Below are 26,422 nucleotides of genomic sequence, written 5' to 3' on the forward strand. Positions count from 1 at the left end.
TTTTCTTTTTTTTTTTTTTCGAGACAAGGTTTTGTGTAGTCCCGGCTGTCCTGGAACTCACTCTGTAGACCACGCTGGCCTCGAACTCAGAAATCCGCCTGCCTCTGCCTCCCAAGTGCTGGGATTAAAGGCATGCGCCAAGGCTTGTCTTTTTATTGGGAATTAAGTCCATTGATGTTCAGAGATACTAATGATCAATGATTGTAAATTCCCGTTATTTTGTTGTTGCTGTTAGTGTGTGTGTGTGTGTGTCTGTCAGTCATTCCCTTCTTTTGGTTTTGCTAGTGTAAGATTATTTCCTGTGTTTTCATGAGTGTAGTTAACCTCCTTGGGCTGGAGTTTTCCCATATGGGTCTGACCTAGGGCCTCTGCATATGATATGGTTGTGTAGCTTAGTTTGGTGTTCTTGTGGGATTCCTAACAGTGGTGACAGGAGTATCTCTGACCCTTCTGCCTGCTTTTGGGACCCTTTTCCTCTAACTGGGTTGCCTTGTCCAGCCTTGATATGAGGGATGTACCTACTCTTATTGTAACGTATATGCCTGGTTTGGTTAATGTCTCTGGGAGGTCTGCCCTTTTTGAAGGGAAACAGAGGAGTGAATCTAGGGTAGAGGGGAAGTGGGGGAAGGGGCTAGGAAGAGAGGAGGGAAGGGAAACTGCAGTCAAGATGTAATATATGAAAGAATAAATAAAAAAGAAAACAATACATGGACTTGTTAGTCAGCAGCACAACAACAATCAAGATGGAGTTGACGCTGTATTTCCAGAGCTCTGTGGCCATGGCTACAGACTTACCGAGGAGGAGGGGCAGCCCGGAACCAACCGGCTCTGTGCTCTTAGTCAAGTTATTACTATCTCTGTGCCACTGGGAGTGAATACTCACTCTCACCTCTTGCTCCACTTCAGAAAAAAAGACTTAAACACATCAGCTCATTTTCAACAAAGACCATTTGTTCTCAGTTACCTGTGCAAGGTAATTGTTCTATTCCAGCACTTCTCCCTGTGTTTGGTGGTTTGAATACTGTGGGGGCAGAAACTCAACTACTGAAACTTGTGTTTGGTATGGAAGATAACCTCTACTCACAGCATAGCTTCAGAACAGGTAAATAAACCCGGAGAGTTTCTGATTGTTACAATCTGTAGAGCACTTTATAGGGTCAGCAATGCTGCCTTACAATCCTATGTACAGGGTTCATACTAAAAAATGCCAATAGCTTTCATTACTTTTGAGAAATATTAGTTGAGGGCAGGGGTAGACAAGCTTTCTTTCCTTCCTGTCCTTCCTTCCTGTCCTTCCTTCCTGTTTTTCCTTTCTTTCCACCCCTCCTACCCCCACTCTGTAGCTCAGACTGGTCTAGAAAGTAAATAACCCAGACTAGTCTCTAACTAGCAGCAGTTCTCCTTGCCTCAGTGTCAAAAATGCTCTTTTTCTTTTTTTTCAAGACAGGGTTTCTCTGTATACAGGGTTTCTCTGTATAGCCCTGGCTGTCCTGGAACTCAGTCTGTAGACCAGGCCAATCTCGAACTCAGAAATCTGCCTGCCTCTGCCTCCCAAGTGCTGGAATTAAAGGCATGCGCCACCACAGCCCAGCCAAAATGCTGTTTCTAACAATATGAACTATTATATCTACAAAGCTTTGTCATCATTATTATTGTTGTTGAGACAGGGTTTATTATAGCCCTGACTGGCCTTGTCCTCAGAGATTTTCCTGCTTCTTCTCCCAAGGGACAAAATACCGAAATATCCCACAGATCCTATGTAAATATTTATGATATAATTATCTAGAATGTAAAAATAATGTTCAGCCCCTGCTACAGTAAGATAGGTGGCTGGTCAGTGCTGACCATGAGCTGTACAGTTTGCCAGTTTTTTCTCTCTCCAGCATCACTTGAACATGATCCTGCTTCTTTGAAAATCTACTGCTCAGAATTAGCTTGTTTCTGACCTTCATAAACCATGGACCAAGGGCCACAGTGGCTGTGTATAACAGGGTACAGTCCTGGTGGGCTTACCTGCTTCCTATAGGGTGTGATGACACCTATGTCCTTGGAAGACACTTGACTGGAGACATTCCGGGCCAAGAGGCAACAGTATCGCATGACCTGGACAGCCTCAGCCGGGCTGAACCACGACGGGCTTCTCCCTTCACGAGCCTCATTTCCCTGAGTTAGTGAGAAGATAAAATGTCGTTTGCCCAGTAATGTTTATCAAGTAGGTACTACGCGCTGTGGATTTGGTTATGACTTATGTTAACTAGGTTCCCAAATCACATGATAATCAGTACATCTGCTTGTAAGGGGCTGACAGTCCTTGCTCCTAGGAGAGATACTGCCAAGATGAAAGAGTTGGGGGTTTGTGGCCCACAAGGGCTGTAGGTCTGGGTCTGTGGCGACCAGGATGGAAAATAGGTTTTAGTAAGTAACAATTCAAGGGTACTGGAGGGGGTGAGAGTGTGTCAGCAGCAGGGAGGTTTGGACGTGCTCAGCCATTGTGTTAAGACATATTAAATGTGTGTCTGTCTGTCTGTCTTTCATTCGTTAATCGAAAACATTTGGGCGGGTAACGATTAGCAGGCGCACACTACCACTTCAACTATGAATACACAGTAAACACAACAGAAAGAAACATCCCTACTCCCTACAGAATATATAATCTAGCAAGACAATTGTCATTAAATAATTTGGAAATTAGGACCATCTTTTTAAATAAAACTTTTTTTTTTCCTTCTTCAGACAGGGTCTTGGTACACAGCCCTGGCTGGGCTGGAACTCACTATGTAGACCACGATGCCTTTGGCCTGAGTGCTGGGATTAAAGGCACGTGCCATCACAACTGGCTAACTAAAGATGTTTTGGGACAGGGTTTTATCATGTAGCCAAAACTGGCCTGGAATTTGTTATGTAGATCAGGTTGGCCCCAAATACAAATTAATTTGTCTCTGTCTCCTAAGTGTTAGGATTAAAGGCCTATGCCACTATGCCTAGCCTAGAACCATATACACACTTACACAAGTATTAAGGACTGAATGCACAAATCTACCATTTCCTGGACAGGACTGGGAGGCATAAACACATGGATCTTTGTGAGTTCAATGCTAGCCTGATCTATATAGCAAGTTGCAGGACAGCCAGAGCTATTTAATAGAGAGACAGTCTTAGACAGCATCAACAACTCCTCCACACCCAAACAATACCCAAAAAACCCAAAATCTACTTTTGGGGATCAATGGCACTGGGGAGAGATCATGGAAAAACTCCTTCATGTAACTTAACCAAGGATTGGCAATCCTTGGCAATCATGTGGTCAAGAGCAGCCCACATTAGAGAAACAGCATTTAGGGCCCTGACATGAGACAACTCACAGCTCACTAGACAAGAGAGAAGCCGTTGAGGCTGATGGCCACAGCAATATGAAAGCAGATGGCAGGACGTGAGGAGGACGTGAGAAGGAGCTGGCCATTAGTCCCCACAGGCTGCAGTAAGGCACTGGGCACAGGGCAGGTAGTCTTACCACTAGGGTTGGTTGTGGCATCTTCCCTACTTCAGCTTCAGGGCTCTTTCCTTCAGCCAACTCAGGTTATATCTAAAGCAGCTTTCTTTTTGCCAAGATGGTTCCTTGAGACTAGGTGTTTCTCATCTTGAACAAATCCTTCCTCAAAGCATGATGGAATGCACTGCTGTGACTACAGGCATTCATACCAGGACAGAACAGACAGCTCAACACTACCCATCTGAATATGGTAAAATCATTTTTTAAAAAGGTATTTATTTTTATTCTATGTCTATGTTTTGCCTGTATGTATGTATGTATACTATGTCTGTATCTGATGCCCTTGGAGTGCAGAGGAAGGACTGGAGTTATAGATGGTTGTGAACTGCCATGTGGATGCTGGAAATCAAACTCAGGTCCTCTAGAAGAGCAGCCATTGCTCTTAAACATCTGAACCATCTCTCCAGCCCTCAAAACTAAAGGTTTAAAAAAAGATTTATTATTATTTGTCTGAATATATGAGCACATATATGTAGATGCCCATGGAAGCCAGAAGAGGGAGCTGATCTCCTGGAGCTGGAGTGACAGGTGGTTATGAAATGCCTAACATGGATGCTGGGAACCATACTGCAGTCTCTCACAAGAGCAGGAAGGGCTCCTATCCACTGGGCCACCACTCCAGCCCTACACTAATGCTTCCCAAGCTCAAAGGACATACCCAACAGAGCAAAAAGAGAGCACAAAACAGAGAAAACACTTGCAAATAAGGTAAGGCATCATATCCAAACAACACAGAACTCTTATAACTCAATGGCAACCCTGGTCCAAATAAAACCAGTTAATATGGGCCAAGGACCTGAGCAGGCACATCACTGAAGAACTGGAGTAAAAGCCTACAGCACAGCAGTGCCTGACAGTAATCTTAGTACTGGGGGCACAGAAAGCAGGCTCCTGGGAGCTTACCAGCCAACTAGCCCAGATAAAACAGCAAGTTTCAGTGGGGTGTGGTGGCATATATCTTTAATCCCACACATGCTTAATCAATCCCAGCACTTAGGTGGCAGAAAATATGGGTCTCTGTGATTTTGAGGCCAGCTGGTGTACACACTGAGTTCCAGGCTAGCCAGAGCTATATAGTGAGACTGTTTCTAAATAAATAAATAAATAAATAAATAAATAAATAAATAAATGTTAAAAAAACAAAAGAAGTAAATTCTGACATGCTATGACATGGATAACCCTGAAGACATTATGCTGATGAATATGACTGCATGATCCCCTTATATGAGGTCTACAGAGTGGTCAAATTCATAGGGGTTTCCAGAGGCAGGGCTAGTGGGGAAGTAAGATTTTGTAGGGGTAGAGTTTCAGTTTTGCAAGATTGAAAGGTTCTAGAGATTGTTGGCTAAGAAAATATGAATACTTAACAGTGTTGAACTTCACACTTTTTAAAAATGGTTAGCACAGTGAAGTCTGTGCTGTGCATTTTGCCATGACCTTACACATGAGCAAAGCTGGCAGGATGATGCACACCTGTGATCCCATCACTTGATCTGAGTGTGAAGTCAGCTGGGCTAATACTTAGTGAGACCTTGTCTCATAAAACAAAACAAAAATAAATACCAGACAAAGCTATAGTAAGTTTAAAAAAATGTATTTAATTTTATGTGCACTGGTGTAAGGGTGTCAGATCCTGGAAACGGTGTTACAGACAGTTGCAAGCTGCCATGTGGGTGCTGGGAATTGAACCCAGATCTTCTAGAACAGCGACTGCTAGTAACTGCTGAGTCATCTTCTCCAGCCCAAGCTATAATAATTACTTTTCAGAATAGTGTTTTTATATATAATTTATTCTTTTGTCACCTATGACCCTTATAAGTATCTTAAATATTAATGAGGAAAAAAATGCTTACAGAAGAATTTAACAAAATATTATTTTACACATGTGCACCATATATGTGCCCGGTGCTCTCTGAGGTCATATCGAGTTATCGGATTTTTTTTCGAATTGGATTTACAGATGATTGTGAGCCACCATGTGGGTGTTTGAGATTAAACTTAGACCCTCTACAAGAGGAACAAATATTCTAAAACCACGGAGCCAACTTTCCAACTCCTCACTTTTTTTTTCCGATAAGGTCTCACTATGTAGACCAGACTGGCCTGGAACTCATAAGAAATCTTCCAGCTGCTGCCTCCTGAGTGTTGAGATTAAAGGTGGTATCACCACACTGGACTTCAGAATTTTTAAGGTGAGGAGAAAAGATCAATAGCAAAAATAAGGAAAATGTGGAAACAACAGAAATAAAGGTAAAGAAAAAACAAAACTCAACAAAGAGAGATGATTTGACTAAATTGGATTAAATATGACACTCAGCTGCTTTTAAGAAAAACTTAAATAAAATACAATGAATGGCCAGACACGGAGGCAAACCACTTTAATCCCAGTACTCAGAAGACAGAAGCAGATGGATCTCTGTGAGTTTGAGGCCAGCCTGCTCTTCAGAGTGAGTTAAGCCCCAGCCATAGTTACATGGTGAGACCCTTGTCACAAAGAAAGAAAGAAAGAAAAAAAAAAACAAAGAAAGAAACAAAATACAATGAATAAAAATGAAATGCAAAGCTACCCTCAGCAATGAGTTACAAAAGACCCTTTCTCAAAACACCCAAAGCAAGCAAACAAAGGGCCCTAGTAAAAACAGAAATGAGGGCCAGGCATGGTGGTGCACAGCTTTACTCATGGTACCCAGGAGGTGGAGACAGGAATAGCTTGGTGAGATCAAGGCCAGTTCTTTCCAGGCCAACCAGAGAGCCACGTTAGTGATGCTCTATCCAAAGAAGTACCAACACAGAAACAAAAACCCAACCAAACAACAAACCAACAAATCAACCCCCCCCAAAAAAAACCCAAAGCAAAACAAAACCAAAAACCCTAAAGCTGTTATAATTAGGCCTTAGGAAAAATACTTTTTGTCAGACATGGTAGCTCAAGTCTGTAATCAAAACACTTGGAAGGTAGGGCAGGAGGATGCAAAGTTCAAAGTCAGTTTTGGCTACAGAGTGAGCTCTGTGTCATGAGATGGCTTTCTCTCTCTCTCTCTCTCTCTCTCTCTCTCTCTCTCTCTCTCTCTCTCACACACACACACACACACACACACACACACACACACACACAGTGCATGGCACAGGGGAGGGAATGAAGAGATGAAGAAGAGCTGGTCTGATCTGGTCCTTATTACAGCACCTGAACCTATATACAGCCTGAACCTGTGTCCTTATTAAAAGAGAAGGTACAGGATTAAAAAAATACTAGTAGGAACTGTTGGTCAGGGGACTGCATCCTACTTCTGTTGCCTGTAGTTGCCTCCCAGAGGAAGAAGGTGAGTCCTTGTTGCTGAAGATAGCATACACTCTGGACACAGGACTTGGATTCAGGCTGGATTTGACCTACAAGCCTCCTCCTTGAGGATTAGCTTTCTTTCATAGTAACAGAAGGTGCTATATAAGATGCCAGAGGGGGTAAGAAACCAGTCCTACAGAGCTGTGACACCTATGAATCACAATGACCACCAAGGGAAGATATTCTTAAAGGTTTAATAATGGTACGTCTATCTTGGTGGTAACCAACAGCTGTCTAAATTACGGACTGTTTGACAGAAGGGAAACCCACCAGCCTCCCAGGGCTAATGAGGTCATGGCCCTTAGAGGAGAACCTACCAGATGAGCATAATTCCTAGTACATTCTCAGTATTCTTACCACTCATTAGAGAAGCTTCCCTTTGCAACAGAGACCGTCACAGAAGACTTCAACTGCTCAAAATTCAGTGAACTACTGGTCATTGGGTGCCCAGTCTCAATGGGAACATATACAACACAACGCATGCACATAAAGCTCAGGGGACAGCATGAAAGATGGGGCTGGAAAGACTGTAGGAGCCAGAGGACCAGAAAGTCAGCTGTGGGGTTGTGTCTTTCAGAAATGATGGGGAAGCTATATCCACTCAACAATAGGGGTGTCTAAACAAGACCTAAAAAAATGACACCAGAAGTCATGCTTTTGTGGAAGGGAAACCTCACTGATCCCACCCAAGATAAAGAACTGCAGGCAACTTAAGGACTGCTGATAGTGGGAGAATTAGGATGAGTCCCCTAATTGGTTATCCAATACCAAGTGCTCAGCCTAAAATCATACACATACAAGCAATGCATAACTGGCTCAGCAGGTTATGTTTATGTATTTACACATGTATGTAACAATAACAAAGACAAAGAGGCTGTGAACTGAGTGAGAGGGAGCGAGTGGGCACACAGAGAAGGTGTGAGGGAGGAAAGGGAGAGGGCAGTGAGAGGGAGCAAGGGGGGATGCACGGAAAAGGTGTGAGGGAGGAAAGGGAGAGGGCAGAAAGAAATGAAGCAGGAGAGCAGAGCCGGGTCATCTGGTCTGGTTTCTTGCACCAGAGGATGAGGAACTGAGGTTTGAGGTTCCCATGGCTCCTCAGTGTCCCTGCTCAGTGCTGCAACTAAAGCTAAAAGCAGCACAGCTTAAGTGGCCCGTGCATAATAGACACCATGGTTTCTCCACTGACATTTCCTTGTGGCACAGAGAGCACAGCTTCCTTTGGGCCTGTTTTTGTGGAATCTAGGGTGTTCAGTCCTACCCTAAGCATGCCCTAAAACAGCTGAGAGACTTGTCTGGTACATCCAAAGCACAGGTGTGCACGAGGACATTCTGTCTCCTGTGAGCAGAGGAAGCCAAGCGTGCAGCAACACTGCAGCCACACTGCAGCCAATCCACATGTGTACCGGGTTTGCCTTGAACTTGACGTATAACACAGAGTGACCTTCAACTTGTGGTCCCACTGTTTCTGCCTCCAAGTCCTAGGTTTTATATGCATGTAAAAAGGGATGTCGTCCTTTCTGTTCAAACTGGTTGTGGACTACACTCTGCTGGATATACTGCTTGTCCCCGTTACGTTCTGAGGGCCTATAAGAGAACTTAGCAGATAAATCTGACCTTTAGAAACTACTGAAATGTGACTAAATTAACTGCAGTGATCTCTGATGATTCTCCCACCATCTCTACATCCACTGGACTATAAGATGGACTTTTCCCACAGCAGAATCAGGGCTCTGCCCTCGGCAGCTTCCAGGTCTCAGTCTCAGCTCGTCCAGTGCTCTATCCAGATCATCCTATCCAGCTGCTCCCCAGTGACACAGCTTGATGGAAGCTACATCTGTGTGACTTGCCCTGCTGACCCTCACAACTGCCCAGACTACACAGACAAGCAAGACTGACCACCTCTTATTGCTGCATGATCTCAGGGAACTCTGCCTGCCTGATGCAGACCCACCAGTTAAAACTGTCCAGAGAAGCCAGGCGTGGGGCTTCCACATGTAATCCTAGCACTAAGGAAACTGAGGGGAAGGGATCTTAAGTTCAAGGTCAGCTTGGGCTGGCAAGACTGTTACAAACAAGCAAAGGCAGAGGATGTGACTCACTATGTAGAACACTTGCTAAACATGCAGGAAGTTCTTGGTTTGATCTCTAGCACTGGACAAACCAGGTGTGGTGGGGCATGCATATAAAACCTAGGACTTGGAGGCAGAAACAGTGGGACCACAAGTTGAAGGTCACTCTGTGTTATACGTCAAGTTCAAGGCAAACCCGGTACACATGAGACCCTGTCTCAAAAAGCAAACAAAGCAGACCAAAACACAACACAACCAAACACCTGCCCATCAGAAACTGGTGAGATATACCCTGGGCTATGTAAAGGCTCTGTCTACAATTACTGCTTCCTTCTCACAGAATGTGTGTTCCCTGATCTCCATACATGACTTTCAGGTACTCCCAGGGCCTTTTGGTGATCAAATCTACATGTCCATCAGTTTCCCAGTGACACTGGGTGGTGCATGTTTTTAATTCCAGCACTCAGGACTCAGGAGGCAGAGGCAGGTGGATCTCTGTGTGTTCAGTGCCAGGCTGGTCTACAAAGTGGGTTCCAGGCAGTCAGAGCTACATAGTAAAACCCTGTGTGGAAAAAAAATCCCCTATATCCACTGGTATTTTTGGACTATGTTCCACCAACTTGTACCTTTATTGTCAACTACACATGTATACACACACACACACACACACACACCCTACACACTTTGTCTACACACTGAAGATTGATCCCAGAGTCTTATACATGCTAGGCAAGTATTCTACTAATAAGCTGCATATTTAACATAAAATGCATACTGGAAACTTTCATTTACTCTGACTTTGTAGTATGTTTTGTAACATACCAAGTCTAATGATTCATTTGTCTGGTTCTTTTTGGCAATATTAAAAATTGAATTTAGGGCTAAAGTCATTTTTCTTTTATAAAACACTTCCAACTGTCAGTAAAACTGTTGTCCTAAAAAGCCAGTGCTGATTTTTGTTTTGGTTTGTTTTTGTTTTTAAAGTCAGGGTTTCTTCTTTGTGTAGCTCTGGATGTCCTGAAACTCACTTTGTTGATCAGACTGGCCTTGAACTCAGAAATCTGTCTGCCTCTGCTTCCTGAGTGCTGGAATTAAAGGTGTGCACACCACTGTCTGGCACACCTGTGGTGATTTTTAAAAATTAGACTATATTAACTATATAGGTTAATTTTGGAAGAACTGACATCTCTAAGACCGTGAACTTCTGTGAACACACCTGCATGTGCTCAAGTAAAGCTTTATGCCTGTGCTGCACAGTAGCACTGGCTATGCCTTACAAAGCTCATTTCTGGACACACCAGTGAGATCCCTTCCACTCTAACTGACATTTGTCTTTCCTGATGGCTGGAGGCTTCTGAGGATAGACAGAGTTCCCCAGACCTCGAGGAGGGAACTCCAGGAGAAGCACTGCATACCAGGGCTGGTAAGCACTGACAAACAGCCTCAGAGATGGTGCTCCAGAGCTACCTCCACACACTTCTTCAAAACCACTTCTAACAGATCCAGACACCTTTCTTCTAAAGGTTTAGAGAGAATCTGAGGCAGGGATTGTGCTTGGAAGACCAGGCTACGGGAGAAAAGGGCTATTGACACCATCTTCCCTTCTAGATTATAACTCAAGTCCTCTCCTTTTGGGAGGATGAATGTAAAACTTGCTCTCTGGTTCTGACAACCAAATTCATAATACAAACTACTTTTACTGAGTATCTGCAATTTACTTTAGCTTGTAAGCATCTACATCCCATTCTGTGAGGTCCTGTAGGAAGGAGACGTGTCCTCGTCATCCCCCAGCCTCTGGATGTGGAGTTCAGTGCCTGGCTGACTGGTTCTTGTGGGCTTTCAATAGATTCTGACCCTGATGGTGGGGCCAGTATTGTTGGGATGTCAGACCATGGTGCCTTACATCTCAGCCCCTTTTTCTAATACAAGACTTATCTTTCTTTTTCATTATGTGTGTGTGTGTGTGTGGGGGGGAGTAACGCAGGTGCTCCCGGAGGCTGAAGGCATTGGAGCTGGAGCTGGAGCTGCAGCTGTCTGTATGCCCCTGATGTGAGTGCTGGGAATTGAACAGAGGTCTGCAAGAGTGAGACACACCCCTAGACACTGAGCCATCTCCAGCCCATCCCTCCACACTTCTAATCCACCCTTTGGAGCTCTTGTACACTGGCCTGTGTCTCTTCTTGGAACCCAGTATTTGTCTAATATAAGCAGCAAAGGATACTGGCCTACAATGTCTACTCTTAAGTCCTTTCTGTATGGCATCTCTCTGACAGGAGAGCTCAGGGGCAGCCCCTTCTTACACCTAAGAGATCAGCACCTGTCTTCCCCTCCCCCCCCCCCCAGGCTCATAGGGAATTCTTGGCTAGTAATGTAGCACAGACAGGGGACATACAACATTGAGAATCACACAGGATGGTCTTTGAGCCAAGTTGCCTCCTCTTCCCTTCCCTTCTTGTCTCACCTGATGCAAGAAGGACTCAGAAGCCACAGCAGACTTACCCTCACTCCATGGAAGATGAGTGGGAAGCCTTTTCTGGGCAGCTTCTCCCAGCCTAGCAGGGACGTCACAACTTTGGGATCCGCACAGACCTCAAGCTCCCTATGGTAGAACAGGCGTGAGGGCAGGGCCAGCAGAGCTGAGTGGGACCGGTAGTTCTTCACGAGCTTTGTGACCTGTGGGGAAGAGGCAGGCATATGCGACAGAGTCAGAGCCAGACAGTCCCTGTCTGCATTATGCCCCCATTGTCCTTGCAAAGCAAATTCCAATCTAACCAGCTCAATGCTGACTCCATCCGGAAGCCTCTTGCTCCTGCCTAGTTCTCACTATTAACTTGAAATCTGATGCCAGGCTAAGTTTCTCAGATGACTCGAAACCTCGAGGAGGGATGAAAGCCTCTTTTGTGAGTCATCCTGGTCCTGGCTGCTGAGTGTCTCCAAGTGGATGCTTTGCACGAAGCCCTGTAGAGCTCTGACTTAGTGCTGGAGGCAAAGTAAGAGCTGCTGTAGAGCCCTGTGTGCAGTTGGTTATAGGGACAGCACCATTAGGAGGAAAAGCTTTTGCCTCCAACTGCTTGAGAAGCTGGTGCAATACAAGCATCTGTGCTTGTTTCTGGCTGTGATGGTCAAATGTCACTGTCAACTTGAAAAGACTTTGAATCTCTGAGGAAACACAGCTCTGAGTAACTCTGTTGAAGGTTTCTAAAGAGGTTTAAGATGGGACGCCTCTGAATGTGGGTGTCACAGACTCAAGGTGGAAGTCCTGGGCGAACCCAGGGGAAGTCAGATGGGCACCAGTATTCATGGCTTTCTCTGCCTCCTCATGACAGCCGCCTCATGCCACCATGCCTTCTCTGCCCGTCATATTATCTCCCCAAATGGTGAGCCCAAACAAAGCCTTTCCCCTGAAAATACCTGACAGTTGTCCTGTCAACTCTGTTAGAGCAATTCAAGAATGACAGCAATTATACTGACAAAATGCCTGCTAGCCCCAGGGCAATAACTGTATTTCATTCCAAAAAGAAGAATGTGACCCCCTGTGGAGAGTCATACCAGCTCAGAACAGTACAGAGAACAAGGGAAAGAGGAGGAAGCCATTTCTTTTCCAACGAAGAAATTGTATGTCCCAAAGGAGACGGGCAAGGATGTATCTGCTAAGCTACACAGTCCTCAGGCCTCCTCTCTGACCTGTAAGGTGGCACGCTGCACCTCATCCTGGGTGCCTGTGTGCATTCCTCTGCAGTGTGAACAAGCTTCTCCCTTTCCACCCGTGTAGTGGTCTATAGTATGATGGTTTCCCTGAGCTCTCACTTATACCCACAAGCTGTGCTCGACCACACCAGCACCTTAGAGCAGCAGACTATAGCAAATATTCCCTATAGGTCTCAGGGCCAGGCCATCTCTTTCTTCACATGAAGTCATATGCTACTTCCTGTTTTCCTACATCCATGGAGTAAGGTAGATTTAACTTCTTTTACTGTCTTGAATCCCCAGTCTCCCCAGCATCTGCATTAAAGCTGCCTGGCATCCTCTGATCCAAGCTATGGGTCCTGCTTACTTCCCTCCCCAGATGTCTGTGGATCACTCCACTGAGCATGCTTCATGAGGTAAGGTCAACAAGTGGATGTTTGTGGAGGTAGGGATACTTCCAGTTCTCCTGTGCAGAGGTCTCGCCTCACATACTTGACTCGGGGGGAGGGGAGGGCAGGCGAGAGCAGTGTGACAGAGACCCTACTGGCATGGCCTCAGCACTGTCTGCTCCAGTAATCTCTGCTCTATTCCTATTTGTGTGACAAAGCAGAGAGTTTGGAACTCACCAACAGCGGGTTGTATGCACCACAAGCACCAAAGGCATTTTCATCTCTTAGGTACGCTGGTCTGGACATCAGCCTTTCCAACATGGACACATTCAACCCATAGGCCATGGCTAGCCTGGACTTGATGACTGGGCCAAGCTGCATGGGGTCTCCAGCAAGCACGATCTATAGCATATACAAGGATGCTGGATTAGTGGAGAGCACACAGGCTTCTGTTCCCATAATACAAGAGCTTTGGGAGTGGATAAGCAAGTGTCTCTGAATAGGTTTGGGGGTGGGCCTGTGCAGGTGGGGTGGGGCGGGGCGGGGCCCCTTGTGTACTCTGGTTATGTGGAATGAGCAAAGAAGCTGGGAGACCATGGTGGACACTGCTGGAATTGACTATGGGCTAGACAGAGAAGTGGGAGGAGACGACGTGAGACTTAGGCTCCTCCACTCAGCAGTTACTGCGGCTTTGGTCAGTCCTGGCACAGCAGCCAAGTTGCCCCTTCCACTTATTTCTCAATGGAGTGAAAGCCTCAGGGATATGGCCTGTGTTCTGGAGTTTTCTGCTGTGCCTGATCCTAGGACACTACCTTTGGCCTTTTCCCCAAAGGCTTCACACACTGACATCATGCTGACCACTCTTTTTTTTTTTTTTTTCCCAAGGGTGGAGGGGGTTTATTTAGGGCAAAGGGCAAAGGTGGGGAGAGAAACGGGAGAAGATGGTGGAGAGAAAAGAGCACTGACCACTCTCTTAAGTGTTCTACTTAGACCAGCCCTTCCTCGCTCCTTAGTCCCTCCGAAGAGCACTTGCTTCATAGAGCCTAGTGACTGAAGGGAGGGATGCCAGGCGACCTCTCAGCTGGGGTACAGGAAGAAACATTCTCTAAGATAATAATCCTTGCCACTGTACAAAGTACTGGAGAAGCTCAGATGGGGATCTGCCAGGAACACATAGAGCTGGAGGGGCCAAGGGTCTGAGTAAGAAGCTCTGAGAAGTGTAATGGGAAGGACAGTCAGACCCTAGCAGGGCATGAGGCTGGTCCTCTCCTCTCTGCCATGGGGGGAACACCCAAACTAGACACTTTAGCTGTTGACTCTGCCACCATGTCCCCTGCGTGTCCCAGTGTCTGCAATGGCTATTAGCTTCTGTTCACACTGTGTAAATAACAAGTAAGTCTCTCTCTTCCCAGACCCATGACCTCCCAGATTCCCGGGGTCCTAGCACTTTTACTTGACCCCTCTAAAGCTGTGACCGTCACCAAGAGAAAACAGTAAGAGAGAAACACACTTAAGACTCAGGCCTTACCTGGCCATTGATGTCTGAAATCAGTCCCAAAGGAATAAGGCACTCTGGCTCACTTGCCTGCCCTGCCTCGTCCACAAATACATGTGTGAAGTATCCAACTCTAGAGACAAAAATGTCTCATGGTAATTCCATCGCATTGTTTAGCAACTGCTTCCTAACATATGTTGGCAAAGCTCTGTTCTATGGTATTCAGATCTCAGTGGAGCTCTCCAGGGAAGACAGGACTAAAAGGCATAGGTACCATATGACTGGGAGGTCTGCTAGGACTCTCTCATGAATCTCTGTCAGCGCTGGTGTCCTGGGGGTAATGTGTACTGTTTGAAGGACATGAAGGGGACTGTGGGAGGGTGGGTATGAACAAAGCCCGGGAGCTTCCTGGTAGCTCAGAGCTCTAGCAGCTTGTATCCCTTGCCCTTGCTTAGACCTGTACCTCCCAGTCCAGCAGCCTCTTAGCCTCTGAATACCTTAGAGTTGCTACACTGAGTAAGAAAATGTAGGCTGTCTCATTAATGATTTCATACATAATAAGATGACATTGAGGGCCAGCAAGATTGGCTCAGAGTGTAAGACACCCACGGCCAAGCCTGAGGATCTAAATTCCATCTCTAGGGCCTACATGGTGGAAGGAGGGGACCAAGTCCCTCGAGATGTCTTCTGACCTTTATCTATACTTACATACATTCAAAATAACAATGTTAAAAACATTATATTCCTACTTTAAAAGTAAATAAAATGGATAACTAAAGAATATGAACTAATGTGTAGCCTGCATGTGGCTCTCTGCGTGTGGCTCTCTCTGCTCTCAGATGCCTAGAGCTCAGGCCGGGAATGAGACATCTGTGGGCCTGGGTAAGTCATCCTTACAGATATACCCTGCAGTGACTCTGCTCCAAGCTGCAGAGCTGTCTATCCTTAGGATCTCAGAAGTTGGGGCTCACGCTCAGGGACCTTTGCTCCTCCCCTCCCTTCCTCCTCTTCTTACCAAGCCTGCTTGCAGCTTCCCTTGCTCATGTCTAGTGTATTGGTATGAAGCTTCCTCACTCAGCTTCTTTGCAGCTGTTGGGACCTGTTTCTGGGAACCTATCTCTGGTCCTCGGGCTCCCGCAGTACCCTAGACTCCCAGTACCATTTCTGCTCCATCTTTCTGAGGAGCCACCACCAGTGGGCACCTGAGCTGCCCCACTCAGGACTAACTTCAAAGACCCCAGCTCTTTCCTAAGTGGCCTCCCCTGGCTGCACTGATCCTTCAAGCTGCTTGTTCAGTGAGCGTCTGGCCTCTCCTTATAGCTCCTTCTCCACCATCCTCATTTACCAGGCCCCAGCTCTGAGGTCTCCTCTGAGTAAACATGCTCAGGGCTCTCACACCACACCACAGACCTTTGCATGTTGCTAGCCCACCTGCTTGTCCATTCCACTGCTGAGCCCTTTGAGTATCCTGGCTCTCATCAGTAATCCTGTTTCCTCAGCAAGGATCTTCCATTGCTTCATCATTCTCACACAATGGCTGACACTTCCCTCCACTACTCAATCTCCATCTGGTCAACCTCTTCTGATGTAAGGATGGCGGGAGGATGCAAACTATCTGGGTGACTGTTCCTTAAACAACATCTGGTGCTTACCTCACTCCTATTTGGTAAAACAGTCCTGCACTGCTACATGTAGTGATTATTATCCTGAAGCGTGAGGCTCTCCAAATATCTTCTCCATCTCTGCAATATGGTTTGATGGCATCAATAATAGTCTGGGGCAAAGAGGTTAGAGTTAGAAGCATTCCTTAAACCAGACAAAACAGCAAGGCTGGGAGGAATTCTACAAAGTAATCTTGTTCTGTTGCTACTTCTCAGTGATGAGGAACCATTCATGATTACCTTAAATCAAAATGGTCCACGTTTTATAGACTCTGAGGGCAAGAATATATTACACTACATATACTCTACTCCTTTACATCTGCCCAGAAAACAACTTAATATACGTAACATATCTAATATATTTTAATATACTTAATTATTTTCTAGTCACAATTTCTTTTTGGAGCACTATTTTATTCAAAAGCAAACTAGGATCCTGTAATTTTCCAAAAGAGATGGCTATAATCAAATCAATAAAACAGAACTGAAAAGAAACTGGAATACATTTGAAGAATTAAATGAAAGCATAGCATCAAAATTTAACAAACTGGGAATGTCCACAAAAATATTGTTAATTCAGAGAGCAGGTAAGAATATAGTAAAATATTCAAGAGTAAGAGCCTACCATGTAGCAGAGTTGTATCATGAGACAGAACAATCTCTTCATACAACTCTTATGATGATTTGGTGTCTACCCAACTATTTCCTCCTGCTCAAACTGGCCCACTTGGTATTCTCCATGGAAGGATTCCAGGTGTCCACCCCATGCCTGGGCTCACCTCTTCAAATCTACAGGTGGCATTCACCCGGACCATGGCAGCTGGCTTCAGAACCTTGCTCTCGTGAAGTCGCAAACACACAAGGTCAGCAGCACTGTTGGAGGGAGCGCAGACCAAAATCCGACTGTCCGGCAAAGCATAATGTACCTTCATTAAGAAATCAGAGACCGGGATCTTAACCATTATTGCCACAGAGTGGAACCCCTGAGGCTGTATCTAACATACAGGTCCTTTTTCTCGGGAATGAGGGGTAGGGGCAGGTTTGGATCCTAATCCCTGAGCATCCCGACAATATCAAAGTGACCACTCAGCCTCACTACCCACAGATGAGATGTGGAAGATTCCATACCCTCTACCCCCACATACACATGATAAAGAGAGAACGCAGGCCTTGTATGTGCTATACCCCAGCTCTGCTACCCACAACCCTCTACACACCTCTAAGGACATCTCCATAGACAACACCAAGTTGTAGCTTGCAGTACAGCACAAAACATTCATGGTGTGCTTGCTAATTCAGACTGACACTGTGGGGCCGTATACACATCGTTTTCATAGATCTAATGGTAACTATAGGAGGAGAGGTCAACAGCCGCAGCAGAGTGGTGGCTTCAGTCACTGTCCAGGCAACTTCTTCAGTAAAGCTTCACAATGGAATCAAAGGTTTACGATTCTAGAAATGAAGTGTCTTCTTACACTTATAAACTTAAAATCCCAAGACATAATCAGACAATGTTATAAGCTAAATCTTTTTCAAGTTCTTTACTAACATCTCTGAAGTTTAAACTGATACTTTTCCAGACACAAGCACTTAAGCACAGTACAGACTCACAGCAACCAGCACCACTGTCCTTACCTGCAAAACAGCCTCAATTATTGTCACAGTCTTCCCAGTTCCCGGAGGTCCAAAAAGGATGTATGGGAGGGGCCGGCAGTCACCACTCAGGATCCGCCTCACTGCCAGCTTTTGGTTTTCATTCAGCACTGGGTTGAAAAACTCCTTATCTCTTGCTTTTGGGATCTGAATTTCATCCACTGCATTTGAAACGGAAAGACAGCCTAGTCAGAGGCACAGAGCTTTGTACGATAGCTTACGAGATGCCATAAAGGACAAACAGAGAACCTGACAATGGCAACAACCTTCAGTGTGACAGGAGAACATGTTCCAGAAACAGAATCTGACTGTGGCTTTTAGGAAAAGTCAGGAAAAGTAACTTAGTTTTCTAATAGGCAAAAGGCATTTATAGTTCCAGCATCACCTAAAATACTACATACAGGGTTTTATTTTTATTTTATTTATTTACATGAGTACACTGTAGCTGTCTTTCAGACACACTAGAAGAGGGCATCTTATCCCATTACAGATGGTTGTGAGCAACCATGTGGTTGCTGGGAATTGAACTCAGGACCTCTGGAAGAGCAGTCAGAGCTCAACCACTGACCCTTCTCTCCAGTCACTATACAGGGTTTTAATAACAATTTTGCTGGTGATTTTTCCCAAACATTTAAATTTGTTTGAAAGGTCAGCATACAAAGCAAAAGCAGTAAGTCTGACAGTAGTACTTCCATGCACACTTGGTCTTGGCTGACTTTCCCCGGCCTAGTCCCCACTCCTGCTGCTCCTCTTCCTCCCCTCCCCTCCTGCACTCTGCTTTCATGTCACAGGGATTCTGTAACCAGTCTTTCCTTTTCCCAATGTCCCCTCATCCCTTCCCATAGTAAGCAACCTTTCTATCTTTATAATGTATATCCCCACATACACATATGTCTAATATTTAAGATTTGTATGCAAGAGAAGACCACTTGGTATTTGTCTTTCCAAGCCTAGGAAACTAAAAAATTCCATTCTACAATTTTCCTGAAAAGGGCCACAATTACATTTTTTCTTTGTCTTAATAAAATTCCACTGTGTATATGTATTACACTGTATCCACTGTCGATGGACGTTTGTGTTGGTTCCACCTTTCAGCAACTATGATTAGTTTAACAGTAAGTATGGATCTGCAAGCATTTCTTGTATACTGACATAGGTTTCTTGGAGTATATAACCAGTAGTACAGATGGACAATATCGTATTTCCTCTATTCTTAGTTTTTGAAACTTGTTTATATGTATGAGTGTTTGCCTGCATGTATGTCTATGTACCACATGCATGCAGTGCCTACAGAGGCCAGAAGAGGGTGTCAGATCCACGGGAAGTAAAGTTGCAGATGGATGTGAGCTACCATGTGGGTGCTGGGAACTGAACCTGGGTCTTCTGGATGACTGAGCCATCTCTCCAGCCCCTACTTTTAGTTTTTATTTTTGAAACGCTGGGACAGGTTTACTAGCATCACTAGTACTCACTCCATCAGCACTGTCTCTCTGCCTTCTTGACGTCAGTCTCTCAGACTGGGGTGGGATAGAATTTTGAATAGTTTTAATTTGTATTTCTCTGATGGCTAAGGACACTGAACACCTTTTAAAATGTTTACTTGGTATTTGTGTTTGTCAGTTAAAGGTGTTGATGCATGTCAGGTGTGCTGACTTCAGCCTGTAGTTCTTGCTATTGAGGCTATGTGAGGCATTGCTTGAGTTCACAAATTTAAGACCAGCCTAGGTGTCCTTGCAAGACTCTGACTAAAATATACAAAGTATACAACAACTTAAGTGCATACATAACAAGAATAATACACAATCTTAAGTTTTTCTAAAGTATCTAATCTAAACCATCAAGACACCCCTCGGGACCAATCAGATGGGTCCTCAGCCTTCTCTGTGGACACTGTGTCTGTCACGACTGTATCTCCAACCACAGTGTACTTCTCAAGGCACCTTCTTTCAGGTAAAGGTTTTTTCACTCTTCTTCTCTTAGCCCATTATACACAAGCACCCAACTCACTAGTCTCTGCAGTAGAGGAGGCCTTCTCTGGCTGGTCTGTGGTACTCATGTGCCTTTCCTTTGTTGTGTGTTTAGTTTGGTCCTTCACTGTTTTGTTCTGGAAATGATCACGAACAAAGTAATTATAAATTCCAGCTCTATGTACAAAGGCAAAGCTTAAAGAGCAGCATGCACATCCACTAACAACATTCTGCTGTCACACTTAACAATTCTTTGAACAGGTCAGGTCTACCCCTTGAAACATAATTCAAATACAAGACGGTTAAAAACTTGTCCAAAAGTTTATATTTCTCCTCCAGCTCTTTGAAAATAAACTGAGTTTTGTCATGACAAAATTGAAACAAAGAGGATAAGTTTTATTTGATTAGTATCTGTCCCAGCTCTTCCAAGGTTGGCCTAAGCAGGGAAGGCTGACCCCAGAGCCTAGAGCCGAGCTCTGATAGATGACTGTGGGAAGCCCTCTCCTGGGGGCACCGCACCCTCTTCTGAGAACAGAGAACCAGCACTGCCTATCAATCATGGTCAAAGTCTACACAAGCACTGGCTTTGTAGGTGTGTTTGAACATAGATATACTTTGCTCTGGACTAATGGAACTGATTTTTCTATCCTTCTAGTACAAACACTTTGTAATTCATAACTTGGCACATGTATCTGTGTGTAATCAATGCCTTTCATAAGATGGATCTTGTAGCCGGGCAGTGGTGGTGCATGCCTTTAATCCTAGCACTTGGGAGGCAGAGGCAGGCAGATTTCTGAGTTCGAGGCCAGCCTGGTCTACAGAGTGAGTTCCAGGACAGCCAGGCTTACACAGAAAAACCCTCTCTCGAAAAACCAAACCAAACCAAACCAAACCAAACCAAACCAAACCAAACCAAACCAGATGATCTTGTAAAAGTACTGGATAAAACTGCTCTATTAAAATAGGCACTATCAAATTTTATCTCAGAAGGATTTCCCAGTGTGACCTCCCATTTCTGTCATATTGGTGCTATGGAGGACAACTGGTGTAGTCTTGGTCCACTTGCTTGGCCCTGTAATTGTATTTGTCTGACCACAGTCTAGTAGCCCACTTTACTATAAGGATGGGTAAATATTCTTTTTCAATACTGACATAGGTATTTGTGGCCTTTTACATGTACATATTATAATATGCATTTCATGTATATATGAAATCTTTAATTAGATTTTTTAATTTATATGTTAGGATGACTCAGTTAAGTTTCTGAAAAGAGCAACAAAACTAGCTAGAATGTTAAGATTGCTTTGAAAGCACAGACTTACAGACTTGTGATAGGAGATGTCTACTTCCCGTGTAGACATGGGAACCTGAGTTCAATTCATAAAACTCATGTCAAAAGCTAGGCATGTTAATAAAAACAGTAACAACTACAAAATGGGCTGGGGAGAGGCAAAACTGTATTAAGAATTGTCTCAAGGGAATCCTAAAACCTGGAGTCAGCAAGCTAAAGACCAGGAGGGCAGATGGGATGCTCCAACCCAAGGCTAAAGAAGCTTGCTACAAATGGGAGTTTCGGCAAGATGGCTGTTGTCTCAAGCAAGGCTCAAGAACAGCCATGCTCCAGTCTGTGTCTGATGGCAGGAGAATGCTACAGACATCGGCAGAAGAGAACCCCTTTTCTACTGAAGAGGGGCTGGGAAGTTGGAGGGTTTGTCTGCCTGCCAATCCTATTCAGGCCTCATCTGACTGGCTGTCATATGCCCACCAAGGAGGGCAGTATGCTTTACCAACCTACACATTCAAATGTCAGTCTTATCCACAAGATGAGATACACCCAGAATAAATAAGGTTCACAGAGCTTCTGGGCACTCTTTGGCCCAGTTAAGGTAACATGTAAAATTAATTATCACAAGACTATGCCCTTGCCCTCTGGACAGTGCTATGGACGCAAGAGTCACATTTGCCATCCTTGATACTTGTGTATGTATCCTGACCCCAATCTGGCTTATGGTTTAGAAGTTTATCCATCTTTTCAAAACACCATGGGTTTTTGAAATATGATCTTGTGATGTAGCCTGGGCTAAGATTACAGGTATGCACACCACACATGGCCCCAGTATGCTTCTGTGAACTTTCTATGCTCCTCCTTTTCTGAGACACACATAAGAAGCGTGTGAGGCCATCTGAAGTTGTTCTGAGTCTGTATGTGTAACTCATTTCAGAAAGAGAACTGAATGCTTCTAACAGTCTTAAGTAATGGTTAAATGTATACACTAATAGCTAAACAAACACACACACAGTGATTAAGAAGTCAAGCATACAAAAAGTTCTAGAAGCAGTTATTGCTTCCTCCCTAGCATGCCTCTGTCTCAGTCAACTTTTGCAGAGGCAGGCGCTTGGCTATCTCTGCCTCAGAACATCTATGTAATATGTACATTACCAGCTCTGATGCTTCCCTTTGTCTGTGTCCTAAAGACACACACCACACCAACCTGCCTTCTTTTGTTCCTGTCTTCCTTCCAGTGTTTTGCCAGGACTCTGGGTTTTATATGGCTGTCACTGTTGTTTCTATATTCATGGCTACCCATGTGGTAACTTGTCTTTTTTTTTTTTTGGTTTTTCGAGACAGGGTTTCTCTGTATAGTTCTGGCTGTCCTGGAACTCACTCTGTAGACCAGGCTGGCCTCGAACTCAGAAATCCGCCTGCCTCTGCCTCCCAAGTGCTGGGATTAAAGGCGTGCGCCACCACCGCCCGGCGTCACTTGTCTTTTTATGTGCCACTTTTTGTTTTCTGGGAGTAACTAGCCTCTTATTTTTATTTCCTTGTCTTTAAAACTTGAAGCCCAGCCAGGCACAGTGGCACAAGCCTGTCATCTTGACACCCAGGAGGTTGAAGCAGGATGATTGCTTTGTTTTTAAAGACAGACTGTCAGGCCAGTCCAGCCTCAAACTCACTGTGTGATTGACAACCACCTGACCCAGATCAACAGCTTGGAACTTTTCAGGCTTGCTCTTGCCTGCCTGCCAGCATAGGATCACAGCCCAGAGACCAAGGCTGGGCTTCTCAGCTTGTAGCACTGTGGCAACACTGGGAGCTGTCACCGTCTAGCCTTGGCTATCCTCTCTTAAGCTTACAGACTGAAGAGTGGGAACTCCAGGGAACTGTCAGTGCCGGGAGTCTGCTGTCAACTGTTCTTTCCTCAGCACTGTCATTAAGGATAACTTAATGTTTTGTCTCCTCAGCTCAAGTGTCTCTCCTGGACTTCTGTTCTCTGCTCTCTAAGTGCTATGTTACACACAGCACTGTCTACCTCACTTGCCTTCTCTTTTTCAGGAGTAAGTCCTAGTATAGCTGATACCAATGTATCAGACTGCTGCTTTATATATTTTGTAGGAGTTTTTGGAGAGGGTGCTGGAGCCTGAACCCCAGGCCTCTAGCATGCTAGGCCTACCTTCCACTGGAATTCTATTTCTAACCCCTTTCTGTTTTTTAAAAAAAATTATTTTCATATACTTTTGTCTTTAAAAATATTTATTTTTAGGTACACATTTTGCCTTCATGTGTGTCTGTGTACCACACAGTGTACAGTGGATGTGGAGCCTGAAGAGGGGGTCTGCTTTGCTGGAACTGGAACTACAGACAGCTGTAAGCTGCCGTGTAGATGCTGGGAGTCAAACCTGGGTCTTCAGGAAGACGTTTTTAACTTTTGAGCCATCTTTCCAGCCCCTGTAGCCCCATCTTGGTTGACTGACCAATGGAATGCTAGGATTTACTTAAAACTTGGCTAGAAATAACATTTTGCACTTAAGAATGCAGCACTTCAGCTAGTGAGGAAAACCCTCATCTAAAGAGCAGTAGCTTCTCTCCAGCCCACTCTACCATCTACCTCCAGTCACCTTTCTTAAGAATCAGGCAACAGCACGAAGCAGGAGTAAGGTGACAGGGACTGAGAGGCTTACAGGCCAATGTTATCTGTGCTCAATGAAAACTTATTTCTATTCTCAGATCAAAATAAAAAGTCTAGAAGGAAATAATAGCTGATGATTTTTAATGGGTAACATTTTAAAAATTTCATTTATAGTGTTTTCCATGATTGAGTGAACATCCTTTAACTGTCATGTTCTCTCCCTCTCATTCATATATATATATATATATATATATATATATATATATATATGAATGAATGAATGTGTATACATGTTTGCATGAGAGCAAATGTGCACATGCTATGGTGGACAATATGTAGGTCAGAGGGCAGTCTTGGGTGTCATTCCTCATGGTACACCTTGAGACAGAGCTGTTTTATTGCTGTGGACTACAGGCTAGCTGGCCTCTGAGCGTCCAGGCAGACTCCTGTGAGTGTCTCAGTCAGTGTAGGAGTGCAGGGAGGACACTGCACCACTGTCTAAGATTTGAACTCAAGTCCTCACTGTTGAGCAGCAGGTGCTTTACCCACTGAGGCATCGTCTCCCTGGCTGTAATACTGCCTTTGCTTCTAAATGACTGTGTTTGATGCTTGCAGTCAGTGCTGTCATCAGCTTTGTCAGAGTTCACTTCCTGTTAACAGTAGTCAATGATGACCATAGACACTCATAACTGGTCAGAGTGCTGACAATAAATGAATGTCTGCACTGTTGAATGTCCAGCCATACATGGGACATCTGTGTCATCACCTCCAAGGCTCAGATAGTACCACAGAATCCGGGGCAGGAAGGATGTAAGAGCCAGAGGAAAGTGCCACTCCACGTGGATTACATTCCTGGGCATGAGATGACATTGCAATTCCCAGCTCACAGCAGCTGTGGCCTCCTGCACAGGACCAGCTGGATGGATTCCACCTCCCTACAGGACTTGTGCGGAGTTAATGGCTGAAAGGGGAAGGACAGGAAGAGGGAGAGACATTTTCCTCAGTAGTACAGCAACTGGTAAGATGCTCACACTACTGTGAATGGACTCTCAATCATGATCCTGTAAGCGACTCTAATAAAAGATAGGAAAGTAGAGGGGATGGATTAACTGGGAAAAGGATAAAGTAGTAGAAGAGGACAAGGGAGAGCAATAGGGTGTGACTGTGCTCAAAATCTATTCTATATATGTATTAAAATGCCAAAATGAAACCCATTAATATGTATAACTAATGCTTACACTAAAACACTTTACAATACAGAGATTACAAGCAACAAGAATCCTAACGCTTCTCTACAGAGTGAGTTCCAGGATAGCCAGGCTTACACAGAGAAACTCTGTCTCAAAAAAAAAAAAAAAGAAAGAAAGAAAAAAGAAAAGAAAAAGAATCCTAACGCTTGCATTTTTTGCAGAGTACTTATAGAATAGTAAAAGTTTTGAAACATTACATGTAATTTGAAATTTTATATGATTATACACTGAAGACATTCCCATGAAATCACATTTCAGTAGCACACAATCATAGTTTGCAAACTCCAAGCTGGCATGGATCATTCTTCATGTCTCTAGGAACACAATGCTAAATAAAACCACGTCTGCTGTATTCACTAAGAGCCTAGTGCATGACCTCCAACACATAGGCACTCAGTTTCCATTCACAGAATGACTATGTTAGAGAAGTAAAAAATAAAGTTTCTCTGCGATGCTGACAGATCACAGATGGTAACACCCTGCTGGATGTGCGTCCTTCCAGACATGTTCTGTGCAGACATAAGCACATGACTCTATTTTCCTACCCCAGTGTATATAAAAGAAAAAATTTTTTTCAGACAGGGTCATACAACTAGCCCTGGGTGATTGATCTGTAACTTTTATTATAGATCAGGATGGCCTCAAACTCACAAAGAACCTCCTGTCTCTGACTCCTGAGTGCTGGGATTAAAGGAGTGTACCAACTAAAATAACACAATTTTAATACAATTTAGTAAGACTATACCTTACTATATCTTAATTTTCATTGTTTAAATATATTATAGCATTATGGTCCTACATGTAACCTATATACATATTTAAATACAGTTATGACTATTTTATTTTTTATTTCATACATATATTTATATGGATTTGTCTTCATGTATGTCTATGTACCGTGTGTATACAGTGCCTTTCAAGGCCAGAGATGGTGCCAGATCCTTTGGAACTGGAGTTACAGGCAGCTGTTAGCTGCCACAAGAGTGCTGAGAGTCAAACCTGGGTCCTCCTCAAGAGAAGCAGGTGCTTAGCACATGAACCACCTCTCCAGCCGCCCTCAGCCCCCACCACTTTTTTTCTCAAGACAGGGTTTCTTATTGTAGCCCTGGCTGCCCTGAACTGACTCTGTACAGTAGGCTGGCCTCTTACTCACAGAGATCCACCTGCCTCTCCCTCCCGAGTGCTGGGATTAAAGGTGTGCACTACCATCCCTGGCTCTTTGTGTTTTATTTTAACTGAAATTTAGACTATTTGTGAATAACATTCCTCTAATACTCCAATCAAGTGAGAAATAAGTTCATATTATATATCTAAATGTATTAAAGCCATCAGAGCACTATGTTGATGATGGACTGGCTGTCATTTCTGATTACCTTAGTGACAGACTGTCCGTCGTTTCTGGTGATGTTGGTGATGGACTGGCCGTCATTTCTGGTTACCTTGGTGACAGATT

The 26,422-nt window shown here is 44.4% G+C and overlaps 1 protein-coding gene across 1 annotated transcript in view; it reads right to left on the reverse strand.

Annotated features, from left to right (window-relative positions):
• The window catches only part of Mov10l1 (Mov10 like RISC complex RNA helicase 1), a 66,868-nt gene that overhangs the window by 7,701 nt on the left and 32,745 nt on the right, over positions 1-26,422 (reverse strand). Inside the window, exons 17-24 of the mRNA XM_028753724.1 lie at positions 19,852-19,948; positions 17,827-18,005; positions 16,971-17,117; positions 16,183-16,304; positions 14,564-14,663; positions 13,273-13,437; positions 11,459-11,632; positions 2,014-2,163 (exon numbers count right to left, since the gene is read on the reverse strand). Of these exons, the coding sequence (XP_028609557.1) occupies positions 2,014-2,163; positions 11,459-11,632; positions 13,273-13,437; positions 14,564-14,663; positions 16,183-16,304; positions 16,971-17,117; positions 17,827-18,005; positions 19,852-19,948 (1,134 nt within the window). The remainder of the gene's footprint in view (positions 1-2,013; positions 2,164-11,458; positions 11,633-13,272; positions 13,438-14,563; positions 14,664-16,182; positions 16,305-16,970; positions 17,118-17,826; positions 18,006-19,851; positions 19,949-26,422) is intronic.

Source organism: Grammomys surdaster, unplaced genomic scaffold, assembly GCF_004785775.1.
Source record: "Grammomys surdaster isolate TR1022 unplaced genomic scaffold, NIH_TR_1.0 125953, whole genome shotgun sequence".
NCBI classification, from domain to species: Eukaryota; Metazoa; Chordata; class Mammalia; order Rodentia; family Muridae; genus Grammomys; species Grammomys surdaster.